Source organism: Protopterus annectens, chromosome 5.part0 (genome assembly GCF_019279795.1).
Source record: "Protopterus annectens isolate FY-2018-M chromosome 5.part0, PAN1.0, whole genome shotgun sequence".
NCBI lineage: Eukaryota > Metazoa > Chordata > Ceratodontiformes > Protopteridae > Protopterus > Protopterus annectens.
This window is the reverse complement of record NC_056735.1, coordinates 1,305,976,051-1,305,995,776: the sequence shown is the minus strand read 5'-3', so window position 1 is coordinate 1,305,995,776 and position 19,726 is coordinate 1,305,976,051. Positions and strand designations below refer to the sequence as shown.

At 42.1% G+C, this 19,726-nt stretch overlaps 1 protein-coding gene across 2 annotated transcripts in view; it reads right to left on the bottom strand.

The window, feature by feature from the left end:
- RASA3 (RAS p21 protein activator 3) overlaps positions 1-19,726 on the bottom strand; it is a 1,807,402-nt gene that overhangs the window by 325,097 nt on the left and 1,462,579 nt on the right. For both annotated transcript variants that reach the window (XM_044071113.1, XM_044071114.1), the window contains one exon: positions 5,856-6,004. In XM_044071113.1, coding sequence (XP_043927048.1) covers positions 5,856-6,004 — 149 coding nt within the window. The remainder of the gene's footprint in view (positions 1-5,855; positions 6,005-19,726) is intronic.

Below are 19,726 nucleotides of genomic sequence, written 5' to 3'. Positions count from 1 at the left end.
CTCTGCTGAAAATGGGATTCATGCCCAGTCGGACCTTCCAGTACACAAATGCCAAATAAATAAAACTATAAGAAATGTTAAATCACATTGATAAAATGCTGTACTACCATAATGAAAGCTTGTCTAATGATATTAGGGGCACTATATTAGGTACTGGTGTTAGAATTTGACAGTTTTCCACCTTTATGTGTTCAAAAAATGTTTGGCATTGGTTTACCATGTGGACTGAAATTAGGGATAGCTTGCTTTTTCCAATATAACTGGCAGACCTGAACCTTAATGGAGAACTGCATTTTGCTTCAAACTGTACTTGGTAACTAACATATATGGAAAGTACTACATGTATAAGATGCAGTAGTACATGTGCTGGGGTGTTCCTTGCTACCTTGAAGTGTTGAGGGGGTTCCCATCCAGGAAACCCCAAAAAACATCTCATTCATCAGATGCAGGTCTGTGTGCATCCTCCTTTCATACAGATGCATCACTTGGGGTTCCACAGTTTGTCCGCAGTAGTCTTCTTCTGCTAGCCCCCCTCTCCCCCAAATTATCATTGGAAGGGAAATTTTATATGAAATTCTTTTATTTTTTCTCTTTCAGTGTCTCTGGTGTTCTTGTACGTTGTTATTCATAGAACCTCACAGTCTGAATGAAATGTGATTCCCTTGCATTTTTTTCATGTTTAGTTTTATCAGCCAGGCTGTAGCTGAGATAGTCACTGAAGGGTCAAGTCCATCTACCTTGTAACTGTACTGTAGTTGTACATTAAATTTACTGTGTAATATAACTTTCTGTTTATAGTCGTATTGTTTGCCATACTGTGCCATTATACAACATGACTTTTAGCAGTTATTGCTTTCTTTGGAGCTGTGTTTCGCTTTAATACATTTTGCTGACTGGGTTAGTCCCAGTAGGTCACCATCACGTTTTCAAGGTAGACCCATAATGAGACTTGTACTGTCTTAAGTAATTTAGCTGAAAGACCCAGGAAGTTATCTTGTAGTATTCGTATATTAATTTAGTAAAAAATATTTATAATATTTAACATTTTAATATTTAACTATTTAAATCGTGTAATATAGTTTAAGTTAACCAAAATTTATTTATTTATTTTTTATCAAGTAAACCCACTAAACAGCAGTGCCCTTTCTTCACGGTTAACCTTGGAGCACTGTCTAGTTAAGTGACTTGCTCAGAGTCACAAAGGAGGTGAATGGAGGCTAAGTAAATCAAACCATGGACCACAGGAAGCAGCTTGTTGTTAACTACTCTCAGCCTCAGTCCTCTGCACTAATACCCACACTCCCCTTGCTTTCTCTTAATAAAGCTCCCCGCCTTTCCATTTTTTGACAAGTCCCATGGAGTCTTGGAGCATGCACCTGATCGACCACCAAGTCAGGTAGATTAAAGTCTGGTTTAGTGGCTCATTTAGAAGATTATGTATCATGATTACAGTACGTTCAATGGCCAGTGATGGAATGTGAATCCAGTTTCCTTTTGTAGCCATAGAACCCACAACATTCTAATTTCTCACTCTCTTTCTCTTTTGTGCAAATGTTTTGATGATACAGACCAACTACCAGGATGTTAAGCTTTAGCGTGCTGGATGGATTAACGTACAATGTTCCTGCAATGCTGTTTCTCATTGACACTATTATAAATTTTCTTGTATTCACTCTCTTGTGCTGGAAAATTTGGAATCTAATCTGTGAATATGCCTAGGTTTATACTGAGATAGTCTGCCATTAATGAGGTGACTCTTCACCCTTTGTAGATGAGATTATTTTAGCTACTTCCTGTGACACATGCAGAATGTACCCAGTACAGTGCTTCTTTGTAAAGGATGACCACACTCTCCAATGTTGCATTTCTTTAGATGACCATTTCAGGTAGGTAATGCCTGCTGAGCCATCTCTGCAAAATTTTATTTTACTTTTATTTTACATTTGTTAACTGGGTAGAGTCTGGCTGGGCAAGGAGCCCGTTTTCAGAGAGATAAGGGCCATTACAATAGTACAAAAAGATTACAAAAAGTTTTAAAAGATTTACAAACAATATACAAAAAAGTCTGACAGTTGCTAACAATCACAATTTATAAAAAGGTGAATGTAAAACAGAAAACATTACATTTCTTAAGCCTTATTACAGACAGTGATAAGAAACTCATTAGACATATAGCTAAAAACCATTGTGGCATTTTCATTTGGTAGATGCCCATGGCAAAAAGGTTAGGACCTCATTCCTGATGTATTTACTGGCTAAAAACTACTATGACAGCAAGGTTCAATTCCCCATTAGTAAAGACAGATGCTCAAAATAAAATGATAAAGCAGGTTTCTCAGAAATAAGGCAACCTGTATAAACTGAATGTCTGCTTAGTCGTTTATACAGCCCCCAAGTAGTTTGTCCTTATTCTTTCCCCATCATGAGCTTTAATGTTTGATTTGCCTACAGGTTTATGTGTGTTCCAATGTAGGCAGCAAAACCTTTGCAAAGCTTCTGATTTATGTATAAATTGTATGACACTTGCAAGAATAGTTTGTATATGACATCCTTCTAGGGAAAGTTGTTAATAGGAATATTATCTGCTAATCTGAGATCAGAGCTGATTGTTATCACAGTCAAGGTACAGTTGTTTTGCATATGACTGTAGCACTTGGCAGTCTTTTCTAGGTTCTATATTCTACTCTTGAATAGTAGGGGATACTTACTATAAACTGTTAATGTTTAACTGAAATACAACCAAACAGCTCACCCTAATAGTTGTACTGAAATGTCTTGTCTGCAAGTGTGCTGTGCTGAGAGGTTCTGTAGTCTGGCCATTGCAGCTAGAAAAAGACCATATTTTGTGACTTGAATACCCAAGTGATACATCTGTATCAAATGACAATGCACACAGGCCTGCAGTTGATGAATGAGATTTTTCTGAGGGTTTCAGGGATGGCAGCCCAAGGTAGCAAGCAACATGGTGCACTAAGCTGATAGCTGACAAACAGCTGATGTTCTTGTAGGTCTGAATTTAGAGAACGGGTGTAATTGTGAGCTGCTACAGTGTTTCTACTTGGACTGACAGATGGTTGTTTGAACCAAATGGTTTAGGTCATTAACACTGTTAAGCAACAAAAGTTGGAGCATAAAAGAGCTCACCCAATAGCCAAAGTAGTACATGTCCATAAGGGAGATGAGTTTAGTGTAACCCTTAGTGAGAATGGACCTTTATCAGACTGGCTACCGCATGGTGGTACAGGGTCTTGTTGCAGTGTAATACTGCTGCTACATGCCACATAGCTTTATTGTGTCGACATCTGTGAGGCTACATGCCTTCTTCTACCACATTTGCATGTTACAGTGAAACATGCTTATTAAAAGGCAGGAATGAGGTAAAATATTGGAACAGAACATTACTGCAAAACCCTAAACAGGAAGCTACATGACAGTACAGTGTCATAGGCTGGCATACAGCCACAGGTTTACTGCTTTTGGATCGAACAACTATGTACATGGATGCTAGCAGAGTACAGTAGTGTTGGACCTTAGAGTAGAAATGTAAAAAAATGGCTACACGTCTGGATGCTAGGTAACTTTAAATGACACTCACCCTATCTCTTTATTTATTAATTCAGACAGACAGTCAAGGGCATTTAATGATGGAACTACTCCAGAGGTACTCACAAAAATCTAACCCATGTCTGCAAGTATGAGGTTGCTTGTTGATGGATCTGGCCATTGCGCATTTCCTTCCTCTTTGGAGATGCCACACGTAGCGTAAATACATTCTAGAGCACAGAAATCAAGTACAACGCTTCCACATTTAAACTTGCATGGTCTGTTTGGTGCATAGGACCTATACAATTCATACAGTGATGTACGTTCAGCACACAATGATGAAGGCACTGGGATGAAGAACTGAAAATTTATCACTTGAATTTGGACCATCCAAGCACACACCAGTGTGGAAACTTGATCAGTTATCTTAATTCAGTACTTGTCTTATGTAAATCCTAAGAAAGTGAGCTTAACTACAAATGAAATATATAAATTCTCTGTGAAAAAAAGATAGTTTTGACCAGAAAAAAAGGTATTTTGAGACTGTCATTCATTATGGTCATCTGAAGCACGCTACTGCATAACTACGGCAGGCATCATTGGGTCCACCTGTTGAAATTTGGGCATACTCATGGGCTTCTGGGTGGATGAACGAGAAAAGAAATACTCTTGCTTATCCTATAGGAAATTTTCGAGTAATGTGCACTCAGCATATCTGTAACTTTCAACCTCAGGCAATCATTTTCCCCACAGGCCACATCACCTAACCACTCCTTCACTTTTCACTAATCTTCGCACACCATTATTTTCAAGTTATTTCCTCCAAATGACTTATTATACCCAAAATTTTGTTTGCGCTGTTCATGAATTCTTTTTCTTTTGTTTCCTTAAGATTGCTGGGTTTTTTTTTGTTCAATTTCACTGTGTTTTAGATCTTGTTTTATATCTACTCAGGCTGAGCCTAAAACTGGTCCACTGAGATCAGTGTTCTGCTGCAATAAACAAAAACAAATACATAAATAAATACATACATACATACATACATACATACATACATACATAAAGTATGGCTGGAGGTTCTGTAGGACATTGTACACAATGGTTAAAAATTCTTTTATTTTTTTATTTTACATTTGTTTACCAGGATAGTCCGACTGAAGACATGTCCATTTACAGTGGAGGCCCGGGAAGAAAATCTCCATACAAGTTACAAATAATAATCAAACATAGTAGTTAAACTGTGTGTATTAGGTCTCCAGTTAGTAGCGTAAATTATATGCCATCAAACATGTAGTACAAGTTACATATAGGAAATATTAGTCATAAGCACTTTTATACAAAAAGTAGGAAATGCAAAGTCAAAATTATTACAAAAATTAAATTTTCAGGTTAGTGGTAGGGATTCCTGAGTTTATGCATACCAGCAGAATTTTATGTCACTAGCTAGAAGACTGATGTGATATGCGGTAGGGGTTTTATGTGATGCATGGGCATAGCCAAGAATTCACTAGGTGTGCTTTGAGAAAAAGCATCTTAAAGTATCACAAATGCACAGAGTGGGTCAGTGTGCATAAATAACCTTCAAATGAGGATACAGGGTCAAAAATAAATGCAATCTAGCCAGTGCCATGCAGTAGAGGGATACAGCAATAACTATGTCCCAGGTGACCTGGAACTGATTAGCTGCTTGGGCATCTGAGGCACTGGCAAGGGGGGAAGGGACTGCCTATTCCAAGGGGTAGGGATGTTCACTTCTGTGCTCCCTGAGGGGAGGTATGATCCATGAAGAGGGCAGGAGCCCTTGAATGATTCCAGGATGGGCATAGGTAAGAGGAAGGGACAACATGGTAGTTCATAGCATAAAAAAATCTCTTCCCCCTCATGGAAGCAGTTACCAGTGAGACCGCACGCAGGATGCCCTTAAGTTCCACATCGGTGTCAGCTAGAGAAAAAATGGTGTTAGTCTGGTGGCACGAAAACAGGAGTGATTGATGGAGCACTATGTTAGAAGACAAGAAAGTATGAAGCAAGCGGGGGAGGGGCAAAAATAATCATGATATAATTCACTATTTCATATATGACATGGATTCTTGGTTGACAATGAGAAATTTACTCTGCTGTTAAGAACCTTAAAGGCAAGGCTAATACATTTACAGCTTAGGATTTACCTACACCCCCCCCAACAAGAATGCTAAGCATGATTGTAAGATATGAATGCTCGCCTGCTTTGGGTTTTACTCCCTCCTTTACATTAGCTGTTCCTACTTGCAGTACACAAAAACAGAATTTCATACTGCAAAAGATCTACTTACTGAGTCCTGTTAACTTCAGCATTTGCAATAGCACTGAGGAAAGGCACGATCTTGCCATAATGTAAATAAAGCCTGACGAGAGGTACAGCAGCTTCATGTTTTTCTCGACACACTTCACCCAATATATGAGCAGCAGATGCTGAGACAGGCTGCAAAAGAGGGGAACACTTTCTGAAAATGTGGAAATACATATTTATTTGTTTACTTCTTTTTGTTAACAGAAAATACAAGCATAAACCAGCCTTAGGGGGCTTTAACAGTCAAATATCATCTCACCCAGACTAATGCTATGCTCTGAGTGACCCAACATTACTTTTAAAATCCAAGATATTCAGGATGGCACTGAAAATAAATCCTTCCCTCCATCTCTGCAATCCTTTCAAGTTCTCTAAACACAGTGTGCATGTGTGTGTGTGTGTGTGTGTGTGTGTGTGTGTGTGTGTGTGTGTATGTGTCGTTACCAGACTTGCGACAATATTTAAATAAAACACCTGTAAATAAATAACTGAATGAATGGATAAACAAATAAGGAGGTATGTTACTCCACACTGCATAAGAAATAAAATTCACAAATAAAACAGAAAAACGCCTGAAACAAAGCTTGAGGCTAATTTAGATTCAACAGTATAGTTAGCAAATAAATAGAATGAACCATCATCAAACAATGTATCACTGGATGCATATGATGGTATTAATCACATATATATTTCAAATTGTAATTTGGCAACTAAGCAAGTAGTACTTTTGTACCTCGTAAAGTGTTCAGACCTCTCACATTTTTCTTACTCTGGTACAACTGAAATCTAACAAATGTTTTTGTACAAAAATCACTTGCAAACAACAGCTGTTACATAACAATTATATGAAGCAGATGTTATGATAATGAGTCTTTGTGAACTTTCTAGCAGCACAATTCAAGAAGCACAGGATGTGTGCTACAAGGGACTAGGAAATGACTCAGCAATGTTTCTGTCACCTTCATCTTCCAGGACTGCCTTTTTAGTGCCAGGTGTAACATCTATAACTAGATGATCCCTTTAATTTCATCTGCAAAACAATCTGAAAGAAATCTAAGTGCAACAATCATAGCTGCTCAAAAAAAAAACAAAAAAAACCCCCACAGACAAAGAGAAGATTTAGGAAAAGCAGGGTAAAGAGAGAGTCCAACATAAGATGACCTTATGACATAAGCTGCGTGTCTATAGGCTAAAACATGCCTGCTTCAAGAGCCATCTGAAAGATGTACTGTGAAGTGTTGGGCATAACTGTATGATATGATAAGACAGAAGGAATCATATCAGAATGGAACCTTTCTCTCAGGGGGTCCTGCAAGGTTCACACTTAGGCCCACATCTTTTTATTTTGTACCCGATTGATGTGTTTTGATTCTAGCATCTTCCTTAATATTTACGCGAATGAAAAGGAAGTCAAGGTAATTACTAGTCAAAAAGTACAGTTATGTACATTTACCATAAATGAAGATGTTCGAGTGTCTTCATTGTTGCAGTCATCACATTTGGGTTATCCCAGCCAGGGTAGCCCTCGGCCGGCCTGAATACCAGTGACTTAGTATTTCTGCATCGGTTGCTGTTGCTTGAGGACTGACGTCAGGTTGGCAGTGGTATAAAGGAAGGTAGCCGATGCCATTACATCAGTTTTTCTTGCCCTAACCTGTCAGGAGCCCCCAAAGTAGGAGGCCAGGCTCTGGTGGCAGAACCCCACCAGTGTAAAATAAATACTAATATGTCCCTTGTAAGGAAAGGAGAACAACAAGGGAGGGAAATCAGGACTGCAAGAGTGAAGACACTAACATCGACATTTATGGTAAGTGGACACAACTGTACTATGTTCTTCGTGTTTCACTGTTGCAGTCATCACATTTGTGTAGATTCCCAAAGCTGAGGAAATGGATGGAGGCAGTCAAAGAAGCTAGGGGCTGGCTAGCATGCCCTGCAAGACTGCAGAAGCAAACCCTGCCCTGGATTTGGAAAAGAGAGGCAGGTGGTAATGCTTGGTAAAGGTGTGAACATATGTCCAGGTGGCAGCCTCCAGGATGTCCCTGGTGGGGATTCCTCGGAGGAAAGCTGCAGAGGTGGAGGCTGCTCTGGTGGAATGTGTCCTGACCATCTTGGGGGGAGGCTTGACATGCTGTTTGTAGCAGAAATGGATGCAGTGTGCTATCCATTTGGAAATGGTTTGTTTGGAGATGGCTTTTCCCTCTGCCCCTGAAGCAAAGCTAACCAGCAGTTTATCAGACTTTCTGAAGGGTTTAGTCCTGTCCAGATAGTATCTGAGCTGTCTGTGCAAATTTAGAGAGTGCAGAATCCTTTCGCCCTTGTTTTGAGGATTAGGAAAGAAGGTGGTCAAATGGACGGATTGGTTGAGAGCCATGCTGGACACCACCTTGGGTATGAAGGATGGATTAGTTCTGAGGGATACCCTGACTGCATGGAAGATGATGAAGGGTTCCACAGCCATGAGTGCTTGCAGCTCAGAGACTCTTCTGGCTGAAGTGATGGCCAGGAGGAAGGGTGTCTTCCAGGAAGAAATTTTAGCTCTGCAGAAGAAGCCGGTTTGAAAGGAGGCAGGGTGAGCTTTTCCAAGACAAGGTTAAGGTCCCAAGCTGGTGTTGGTGCCCTTTTGGGGCCCTCAAGTTGCTAGCCCCTCTGAGGAACTGCTTAATCAGAGGGTTTGAAAAAAGTTGCTACTCAGTGGGAAAATAAGCAGAAATAGCAGAGGCATGAATTTTTATAGAGGAGAAAGAGAGACCAGTGTGTAGTAGGTCAGCTAAGTAATCCAGGATGAGAGGGATGGAGGGCTGTGCCACATTGGCTCCCTTAGCCTGGATCCAGGTACAGGACCTTTTCCATTTATCTGCATAAGACTTTCTGGTGCTAGGGCATCTGGCCTCTCAGATAACATCCAGAACCTGTTTACTGAGGATGGCAAATTGGTCAGGTGTCAGGGTATAAACCAAGCTGCCAAACTGAGTGTCTGCAATTGGGGGTGCATGAATTCCCCTTCCCTCTGGGTTAGGAGGTTTGGAATCTGAGGAAGATTCCATGGAGGCAGCAGGGACAGGCTACACAGCAAGGGGTACCAGTGCTGTCTCGGCCAGTCTGGAGCTATAAGAATGGTCCTTGGTTTTTCCTCCCTTATTTTGTGCAGTACCCTGGGAATGAGAGGTAGGGGAGGAAAGGCATAGACTGAGAGGTTTACCCAGGGGAAGGACAGGGCATCCACTTTAAATGCCAAGCAGTGATGATCCCTGGTGCAGAATTTGCTGAGTTGATGGTTGGTGTAGGAGGCAAAAAGGTTAACCTCCAGGGTCCCCCATTTCTGAGTTATTAGGAAGAAAGTGTTTCTGTTGAGCTGCCACTCATGGGGGTCCAAAAGCTTTCTGCTTAATTGGTCTGCCAGGGAGTTGAAAGAGCCTGGCAGGTATTGTGCTAATAGTTGCATGGCAGAGGCTGTGAACCAAAGGGTCATGGCCAGCCTGCACAGTGGGTAGGAGTGAGTTCCTCCCTGCTTGTTGATGCACCACATCACAGTGGTGTTGTCTGTTTTGAGCAAGAGAACCCCTGAGAGAGAAGGGGTTTGAAAGCATTCAAGGCCTGCTGCACAGCCATCACCTCTTTTGGATTGATGTGCAAGGTGAGTTGCTGGGGGTTCCATTGGCCCTGTATGCACCTGCTGTCCAGGTGTGCACCCCAAGCATAGTCTGATGCATCTGTGGTGAGGGTCTTGGTGGCGGGGAGTGGGGAGAAGGGCAGTCCCTTGTTGTGGGAGCAGGCTGTTGCCCACCAAAGAAATTCCTTCCTCAGGCAAGGAACAATAGGTAGAAGAGTTTCCAGATCTTGAGAGTGTTGACACCAAAGGCTCTTTAGATACCACTGAAGTTTATTTATTTTATTTTTATTTTACATTTGTTGACCAGGCGAGTCCAACTGGATATTTGTCCATTTTCAGTACAGGCTCGGGGAGAAAAGCTCCACAAAACACACTATCAATTATACTATAACATTTACAAATGCAGGTACATTTACATATTTTTGCCATTCATTACATTTCATTGCATTTCTGGTAACAGGATCATGTTACATTTCAGCTATGGTTAGCCATTCAAAGATATCTCTAATAACATTTTTAAATATAGGAGCACACTCTCTTTGCAGTTAACAGAAAAGTAACTAGCTTGTACAGGTATGGTGATTTGTATCCTGAAAAAATTGAGGTAGTTAGTCAAGGTTCAAACAAGGGCATAACCACTGTGAGTTAAGGTACAGTTTCAATTTGCTTTTAAATAGAGGTGTTGAGGAAAGGGATGTTAGGTCTCTGGGGAGAGAGTTCCAGGTTTTGCCCACAGTATTAGCGAACAATGAGTCACCAGCCAAATTGTTCGTTTTACCTATTTGTACTAGTAGTTAGTTTGATGAACGTAGGATCTTGAGGTTATTATAGGGGGTGATTAGGTTAGTAAGTATTGATGTGTTAGTAGGTTGATACAGGATCTTATGGGCAACTATTAACTGGTTTAATAGTAGTAGATTTGGCAACTCTGGCCATCCTAGTTGCTTAATATTATTGCAATGATGGGTTCTGAAAGCAGACCCAGTTGCAAATCTGGCAATATTATTGTAGGAGATTGTTAGCTTGTTGAGGTTGTTTTTACATAGTTCCGTATATATAGGCGAGGCATAGAGAAGGGTAGAGATTAAGTGGGTATGGGCAATGGTGGTCCTGGCTAGTGGAGTCAAAAAGGGTTTAATCCTGTATAGGGATCCTAATTTTTTGTTGACTGTTTTTATAGTACTGTAAATATGAGAATCAAAGGTAAGGTTGTTGTCAATTAGTACCCCAAGAAGTTTAGTAGTAGAATCAGGAGATATAATAGTACCATTGCTTGATGTTATAGTAAAGTTAAGTGGGGAGGCCCTACAGGTGGGAGTGAATAGTAGCAGTTTTGTTTTTTTGGGGTTCAGGATGAAACATCGGTGTAGAAGCCATTTCTCGACTGTATTAAACACGTTTTGGGTTAGGAACTGTAGGTCAGATGGTGAAGTGGCAGAGTATATTTACGTGGAATCATCTGCGTATTGGATACAAGTACCTTGAGGTATTACGGAATGTAGGTCATTTATGAAAACAGAAAATAGGAGGCCTAACATGGAGCCTTGAGGGACACCAAGGGCAACTGGGAGGTGGGAGGATAAGTTGTTTTCCCATAGGACAGCCTGCTGTCTGTTGTCAAAGTAGGATTGGAACCACTGGATAGCCAGTGGGTCTAGAGACAGGTTTTTGAGTATGTTTATTAGAAAGTGGTGGTTAACCATATCAAAGGCTTTCGAAGATCAATGAAGAAGGGCTAAGGATAGAGTGTTGTTGTTGCAATTCTTACTAATACAGTCAGAGAAAGATAAGAGAGCAGAGGTGGTACTATGAAATGGCCTAAAACCATGTTGGCAGTTGGCTAGTAAGTTGTTTTCTATTAGGTGGTTTAACAGCTGTTTTTGAATGCATTTCTCCATGATTTTTGCCAGTGGAGATAATATGGCTATCGGTCTATATTTTGATAATTCGTTGGAGTTACCACCCTTATGCAAAGGGATAATGTGTGAAATTTCCAGATTGATGGGATAGTTCCTTCAGTAATAGTTCTATTAATCAGGATGGAAATTGGGTAAGCTATGGCTTTTGCAACTTTTTGCAGGTATTCTGCAGGTAGTAGGTCTGCAGAGAGGGTGGTAGGTTTAAACTTTTGTATTAGGATCCCGCGGTGGTGGTGCTGCGGTAGCGCTGTCGTCTCACAGTAAGACGCTGTCCGGTTCGATTCTCAGCTAGAGCATCTTCTGCGTGGAGACATGCGTGAATGGGCGTACCTTCGTTGAAGGTTGTGCATCAGGCCTGGCAAGCCGGTACGTAAAAATCAACTCCAATTATTAGCGGACCGGAGTTCCGCTGTGGCAACCCCTAACCGGGAAAAGCCGAAAGACACAATTAGGATGCAGACAATGGATGTAGGAACAGGTTGAAAGTTAAATGATGGGGGTGGATTAGTGATGGAGGTGGTTGATGAGGTGTCAGGGGATAGCTGACTGGCAAGAGACTGAATGGTCTCTGTGAAAAAAGTGTTATAGGCATTGGCTATTTGCTTGGAATTATTGTGATTAGAGCCTAAAGGGATGGGTGTGACTGAATGACCTGGGTGTAAGAGTTTATTGATGCCTGACCAGACTTTTTGTGGTTTGTTTTGGTGGGTTTGTTGGAGCTCAAAGTAAAAGTTTCTTTTGTCCAACAATATGGCTTTTTTTGTTTCATTTCTTAGCTGTCTAAACTTTAAGTGATCTGCAGGGTTTTTAGTAGAACGCCAGTTGGCCCAGAGTTTTTTTCTAAGGAGGATTTTTTTTGTTTGGTAGCTTTTGAGAGCCATGGGGCTGGTTTAATCCTGGCTCTAACTGTATGTGTTGGTGCATGGTAGTCTAAAATGGCTAGGAATTTAGAATTAAAGTATTTTACTGCTTCCTCTAGAGGTAGTTTTTCAGGGGTGACCAATCACATGCCAAAAGTTCTTTTTGAAAGCTGTCAGGGTTAAAATTCTTGTTGGTCCTTATTGTCCTGTTGGGTTTGGAATTTCACTCATATCTGATTATGAAGGTGAGTGAATGGTTGCTTATATCTTTGGGGAGGGTCCCTACTTTGTAAGTTTGGAGGTGACTATTTGTGAGAATCCAATCTAAGGTGCTTTCCTTATTATTAAGTTTATTGGTCCTTGTGGGGGATGTAATGGTTTGAGTAAAACCATATAGGTTAATATGAGTAGGCGGCTGTTCAGAGGTACAGCTCCTCCAGTTGATATTAAAGTCACCAAGCACTATGGCTTCCTGTGGGTGGGTATCAGAAAGTCAACTAAGGATATCCTCTAGAGTGTTAGAGTTATTACCTGGGGGAAGATAAACACAGATGATGTATATGGATTTACGTTTATTAAGTTGCAATTTGGAAATAAGGATTTCAGCCTTACTCGTTAGTGGAGGTTTAGAGTCTATAAGGGTCACCTGTAATCCAGATTTGTATAGACTAGCTACTCCCCACCCTTTTTAGCTTTACGGTCTAGTCTCAAGATATTGTATCCAGTTGGAATAATCTCATTATCTTGTGTTGCTTTGTTAAGCCATGTTTCAGTGAGACATAGGATTCAAATGAATGTACATCCATGAGAGCATGTAGGTGGGCAACTTTATTACTTATACTCCGAATATTAAGATGAGCTATCAAGACTGAGTTAGAGGGTCTGGTGAGCAATTGTGTGTTGGCAGGAGTTGGGGTGTGGGGTTCTGTAGTTGTGGTAGAGTGTGGTCTAGGATTTGGGTGGATATCACCATCTATTAAGGGGTGGACTTGTATTCTCATTGTAAGTTTTAAGAGTCTACATATTAGGATGTGGAATTTCCTAGCTCAGACTATAGAATTTGATGTGAGTCAATCTATGATATTTGGCTGGTAGGTGGTTTGTTGTACTGGGTGTGTTTGTACGGCTATGAGGGACTACAAGTATAGGTGTGGAGGTTTGCCTAATGGAGTAATGATATCCTAGGCAGTTAAGGTATTCACAGAATGTGAGTAGGTAAGGTATAGAAATGAGATTAAGAGTAGGAACTTCAGGAATAGTGAGCTAGATGCAGGTAGCATAATGGAGTTATTATTTATAGGTTAATGTATAGGGATACGTTCTGACTGTGGTCTATGTTAAAGACCAGTGGGAAGTGGGTTATATCACTTTAAAGAGGTGGATCCTGTAATTGGTTGTCTGGATGGGGGGTGTGGTTAGGGAGTATAAATGTAGAAGTACTGAGGGCAGCTGGGAATTGGGGGCAGGGTAGAGGAGCCGAGTGAGCCTGCAGGGTGACCAGAGCAGGTAGATCCTCCTCGTATGCAGTCTGGCATATGGAATGAGGAGTATGCAGGACATCATGAACCCCAGGGCTTGCAGGATTTTCCTTGCAGAAAGCTGTGGTCTGGTGGCCAGTTGAGAGAAGTAAGCTGATAGGAAAATTTGTTTCTCTGGTGTGAGACATGCCATCTAGGATGCTGTGTCCAGACTTGCTTCCAGGAAGGCTATCCGTTTGGTGGGTACCTGTTTGGATTTCTTTTTACTGATTGTGTACCCTAGGGAGGTTTTTTACAAAGGCCAGGTCTTTGAGCAGCCTTTCCTGGCTGTCTGCCTGAATAAGGCAGTCATCTAAGTAGGGGTAAATGTGAATATTTCTTTGTCTAAAAAAGGCAATGGCTGGAGCCAGGCATTTTGTGAAAACTCTGGGAGCAGTAGATAAGCCAAAGGGAAGTACAGAGAACTGAAAGTGTTGAGATCTTGCCCTGAAACGGAGATATTTTCTGCAGGACTCCTTGATGGGAATGTGGATGTAGGCCTCTTTAAGTTCCAGGGGGCCTACCCAAGCGTCCTTGGAAAGCATGGGTAGCAACTGCTGGAGGAGCATTCTGAATTTTGGAATCACCAGGAAGGTATTTAGAGTGGATAGATCGAGGATGGGGAGCGAGGTGCCCTCTTTTCTGGGCCCCAGAAAAAGTCTGGAGTAAAAGCCTTGGCCTATCTGCTCTGCAGGAACAAGCTCTACTGCCCCCAGGGAGAGGATTTGCTTTTGAGCCTCTGCCCACTGATTTGGTGGTAGAGCTGTGAACCCTTCTGGGGTTGGAAGGGTGTGGAAGGAGAATTTGTACCCTTGAGATACAATGTTCAGAACCCATTGGTCCTTGGTAATGGTGGCCCAGGTGCTTACGTGAAAGGAGAGTTTTCCTCCTAGGGGTATGTGAAGGTGGGCAGAGGCAAGGTCGGGAGGGGTTGAGTCAGTTTGAGTTCTTACCATAAGGGGGCGGCTTAGACCTCCCTGGTTTTGAAGTGGCAGCAGTCCACTGCTTAGATCTCTGCAAGCCCTGGGACTGCTGTCTGGGAGGTCTGTTTCCATGGGGCCTAGGCTGGCCCTGATTACTAAGAGTAGGACAGGACCAGTGTTTGGAGGGAAAATGCCTGCTGTACCTAGGAGGCTGGACCTGTAAGAAACCTTTAACAGTCTGCATAGATTTTGCTTTTTCTTCCATATTTTTTAAGATCTCTTCTGCTTTAGTACCAAATAAATTATCTTTGTGCAAGGGTGCATCTAACAATTTTGATTTGACATGGTCTGGCAGGGGTTGTTCCTTAAGCCATGCATGTCTTCTAATGACTGATTCAGTGACTGCTGCCCTGCAAGAAGCTTCTAGGGCATCAAAACCACAGTGCAAAGTGTGTTTAGTTACGTGACCAGCAGAATGCATTAACTCCTGTAAATCTTTAGATTCTGCCCATGCAGGAAAGGAGGAAATGTTTTGTTTAAGGAGTTCCAAGGTATGTTGCTGATATTTAAGCATATAGAACTGACAATTTAGTGCACTGATAGCAAGAGTTGCTGAGGTGTACACTTTTTTACCCCATCTGTCCAGTGCTCAGGAATCCTTGTCTGAGGGGGTGGGATTTTTAGCTGAGGTTGCTTTAATCCCTTTTGGCCCTTGGGTAATGACCTCAGGATCTGCTGTTGGATTTTTAAAAATATATTTGTGAGAGTCAGGGACTCTGTAGTACCTGCTGGTTTTCTGTGAACAGGAGGGAGGGCGTCTGGAGTCACGCTGGATTCAATGAAGACATCATCCACCACATCTTGGACTGGAGGGATGGCTAAGGGCCTGTGTTGTGGAAGGTCCAGGAACTCTCCGAGTCTCTTTTTAGAATGTGGGTAGTCTTGAATCTCCCATTTGAAATGCTCCCTTAAAGTATGCAGGGTTTCCCCAAAGGAAAAATCCAATGGGGGAGAGGCTGAAGGAATGGATTCCTCTGCATCAGAATCCTCATATGTGGAGAGGGGTTGCATGTCTTCATAGTCAGATGCATCAGATTCATCTGACTCTTGTTCAGACAAAACTATAATAAGGGCCTAACAATGATTAGTACTGGCATTAAACAAAGCACAGTAGCGATAACGAGGGATGTCGTGGTCTGGACCTAGACAAGTGACGCAATAAAGTACAGTTTTGTACCTACCATAAATGTAGATGTTCAAGTGTATTCACTGTTGCAGTCATTACTCTTGGGTTGTCCTGCTGGCAGGCTGCCCTCGGTCAGCCAGAATTCCAAAGTCTATGTCCGGCATCGGTTGCTGTTGCCTCTTCCCTGACGTCAGTGCGCCAGGGGTATAAAAGATGCAGCCGACGCCATTTTCTTCAGTTTTTCTTGCCCCAGATGTCAGGTGCCCCCAAATTGGTAGGTTGAAAAATAAGCCAATAAAAATGCATGCTCAAAAATAACATTTCCTACATCTACAAGCAAATACACCAAAAAGGTTGTATAGGATAGAGAAGTGCAGATAAGTCCCAGCAAAGAAAAGGGGGATGGTGGGTGGGTAACCTGGACTGCAACAGTGAATACACTCGAATATCTACATTTATGGTAGGTACACAACTGCACTATGTTCATCGTGTTTCACTGTTGCAGTCATTACTCTTGGGTTGAATCTCAAAGCTGAGGAAGGGTGGCTATGCTAAACAGGATTAGGAGAGGCTAAGAGGCCCTGCAGGACTGCACTGGCCTCTAAGATATCTTTGGTTGGTAATCCTCTGAGGAAGGCTGCTGAAGTGGCTGCTGCTCTGGTGGAATGAGGCCTAATGCCCTTAGGCACTGATTTGCCATGTTGAAAATAGCAGAAACGGATGCAATGGCCTATCCATTTTTGAAATAGTCTGTTTTGAGATAGCCTTTCCTTGTGATCCTGCAGCATATGCCACTAAAAGTTGCTCAGTCTTTCTGAAACTTTAGTTCTGTCCAAGTAGAAGCATAACTGCCTGTGTATGTCCAAAGAATGCAGAATTTTCTCACCCTTGTTCTGTGGATTAGGATAAAAGGTTGGCAAGTGGATGATTTGGTTAAGGGCCACACTGGACACCACCTTAGGCATAAATGTAGGGTTTCTCCTTAAGGAAACTCTGTCTGGATGAAAAATGATGAAAAGTTCCACAGCCATGAGTGCTTGTAACTCCGAGACCCGCCTTGCAGAGTTTATTGCTAGGGGCAGAGCTGTTTTCCAGGATAAGAATTTTATATCTGCTGTTGATGCTGGCTCGAAAGGAGGCAGTGTGAGTTTTTCCAGAACATAATTGAGGTCCCAGGCCGAAACTGGTGCTTTCCATGGAGGCCTAATGTTTTTGGTCCCTCTGAGGTACTGCCTTATTAAAGGATGAGAAAAAAATAGGTGGTTCTGTGTTGTAATGGGCTGAAATGGCAGAGGCATGAATCTTAATTGATGAGAAGGAAAGGCCTTTGTTCAGCATCTCAGTTAGGTATTGTAAAATCTGAGGGATATTTGGTACACACATGTCAATGCCTTGTTCCTGGTTCCAAGCACAGAATCTCTTCCATTTTTCTGCATAACATTTTCTGGTGCTGGGCCTCCTGGCCTCCAAGATAACATCCATAACAGCTTTTGAAAGAGGAGTGTTTTGAATGGTTACATTATTCGCCATGCTGCCAGATTTAAGGTCCTGAGTTGGCTGTGCAGGATCTGATTGTTTTGTTGGGTCAGCAAGTGAGAGGTTTGAGGCAATATCCATGCTGGACCTTGAGACAAGCTCTTTAGGATTGGGTACCAGTGCTGGCGTGGCCAGTCTGGTGAAATCAGTATCATTTTTGGCTTCTCTTGTCTGACCTTTAGGAGTACCCTGGGAAGGAGAGGCAGTGGGGGAAAAGCATACACCATTAGATTTTTCCAGCTAAAGGATAGGGCGTCCACTTTCCATGCTTGACTGTGATAAATCCTTCTGCAAAATCTCTGCAATTGGCAGTTGTGAGGGGAGGCAAATAAATCTATGTCTGGGCATCCCCATTTCCTTATTATCATGCTGAAGACTTGTGGATCCAGTTTCCATTTGTGGAGATCCATGATGTTTCTGCTTAGTTCGTCTGCCAGAGTATTTGTTTTTCCTGGCAGGAATTGTGCTTGCAGGTGAATTTGAAAAGCCAATGCTGTGTCCCATAAGGTCATTGCTTGTCTGCATAGGGGGTAGGAATGTGTACCTCCCTGCTTGTTTATGTACCACATGACCGTAGTGTTGTCTGTCTTTATCAGTAACTGTCCTGGATGAAGCAGGTCCTTGAAAGCTGTCAGGGTATTTTGAACAGCTAGCATCTCTTTTTGACTGATGTGAAGATGCAGCTGGTTTGCAGGCCATGTGCCCTGAATAAATTTTCCTGCCATATGGGCTCCCCAGGCATAATCTAATGCATCCGTTGTCAGTGTCTGTCTGGCTGTGGGTAAACTGAATGGCAGACCCTTGTTGTGGTGACAGGCTTCTGCCCACCATCGAAACTCCTGTTGTAGGCAGGGAATGAGTGCAATTACTGTCTCCAGGCTGTGGCAATGCTGAGTCCAAACACTTTTTAGGTACCACTATAGTTTCCTCATATGCAGTCTGGCATATGGAATTAATAGAATGCAAGATGCCATGAAACCCAAGGCCTGCAGGATTTTCCTTGCAGATAAGTGGGTTTGTGTTGCCAATTTCTTGAAGTAAGTAGTCAGATGCTTTTGTTTGTCTGGCATGAGATAAGCCATCTGGGCAGTTGTATTTAGGCTTGCACCCAGGAATATTATCTCTTGAGAGGGCACTAGTTTTGATTTCTATTCGTTTACTGTGTACCCTAGGCTAATTAGTAATCTTTTTACAAATGCCAGATGCTTTAGAATAGTGTCTTTATTCTCTGCTTGAATTAGGCAGTCATCCAAGTAGGGATATATTTGAATTCCTTTTTGTCTGCAAAATGCTATTACTGGTGCCAGGCATTTTGTGAAGACTCTGGGCGCAGTAGATAAGCCAAAGGGCAGTGCAGAGAATTGGTAATGCATTGAGCCAACTATGAATCTGAGGTATCTTCTGCAAGATTGTCTGATTTGGACATGCAGGTATGCCTCTTTTAGGTCCAAAGTTACGAGCCAAGCCTTCCTGCCCAGCATGGGCAGTACCTGCTGTAGAGTCAACATCTTGAATTTTGGAACCTCCAGAAACGTATTTAGTATAGACAGATCCAGTATCCAGGTTTTGTCCTTTCTGGGTACTAGGAAAAGTCTGGAGTAAAATCCTTGCCCCTGCTCTTGTTGTGGTACTTGCTGAATGTCCCACATGTCCATGAGGGCTGTAATTTGTTTTTGTGCCTCTGCCCATTGATTGTGTGGCAGGTCTGGCATACCTTTTGACCTTGGTAGAGTGTGGAAATGGAACCTGTAGCCTTGGGACACTATGTTCAGGACCCATTTGTCTTGGGTAATCCTTTGCCAATTTGATGAAAAAAGTGCTAGTTTTCCCCCTAAAAGGGCTGCCAAAAGAAAAGTGCTTGGATCTGGTAGAGGAAAGTCATTGGGACTGTTTCCTGTAAGGTTGTGATTTGTCTTCTCTGCTTTTGGAGGTAGGAGCACCCCATTGTTTAGGCCTGTATGTGCCTTGGGGCTGAGCTCTGCCTCTGGGACACCTGTATCTGCCTCTTTTTGGTCTGTCTGTCTGACACTGGAAAGGACCAATTTTTAGAAGGCCAGTTTCTGCTAAATCTGGGTGGCTGTACCTGTAAGAAATCCTTGACTGTCTGCATGGATTTTGCTTTATCCCCCATTTTTTTCAACACCTCTTCTGCTTTAGTACCAAACAAAGTATCATGCTGTAGTGGTGCATCTAATAGTTTTGCTTTAACATGATCAGGCAGATTTTGTTCCTTTAACCAAGCATGCCTTCTGATAACAGAACCTGTAACAGCGGCCCTGCAAGAGGCCTCCAGTGAATCA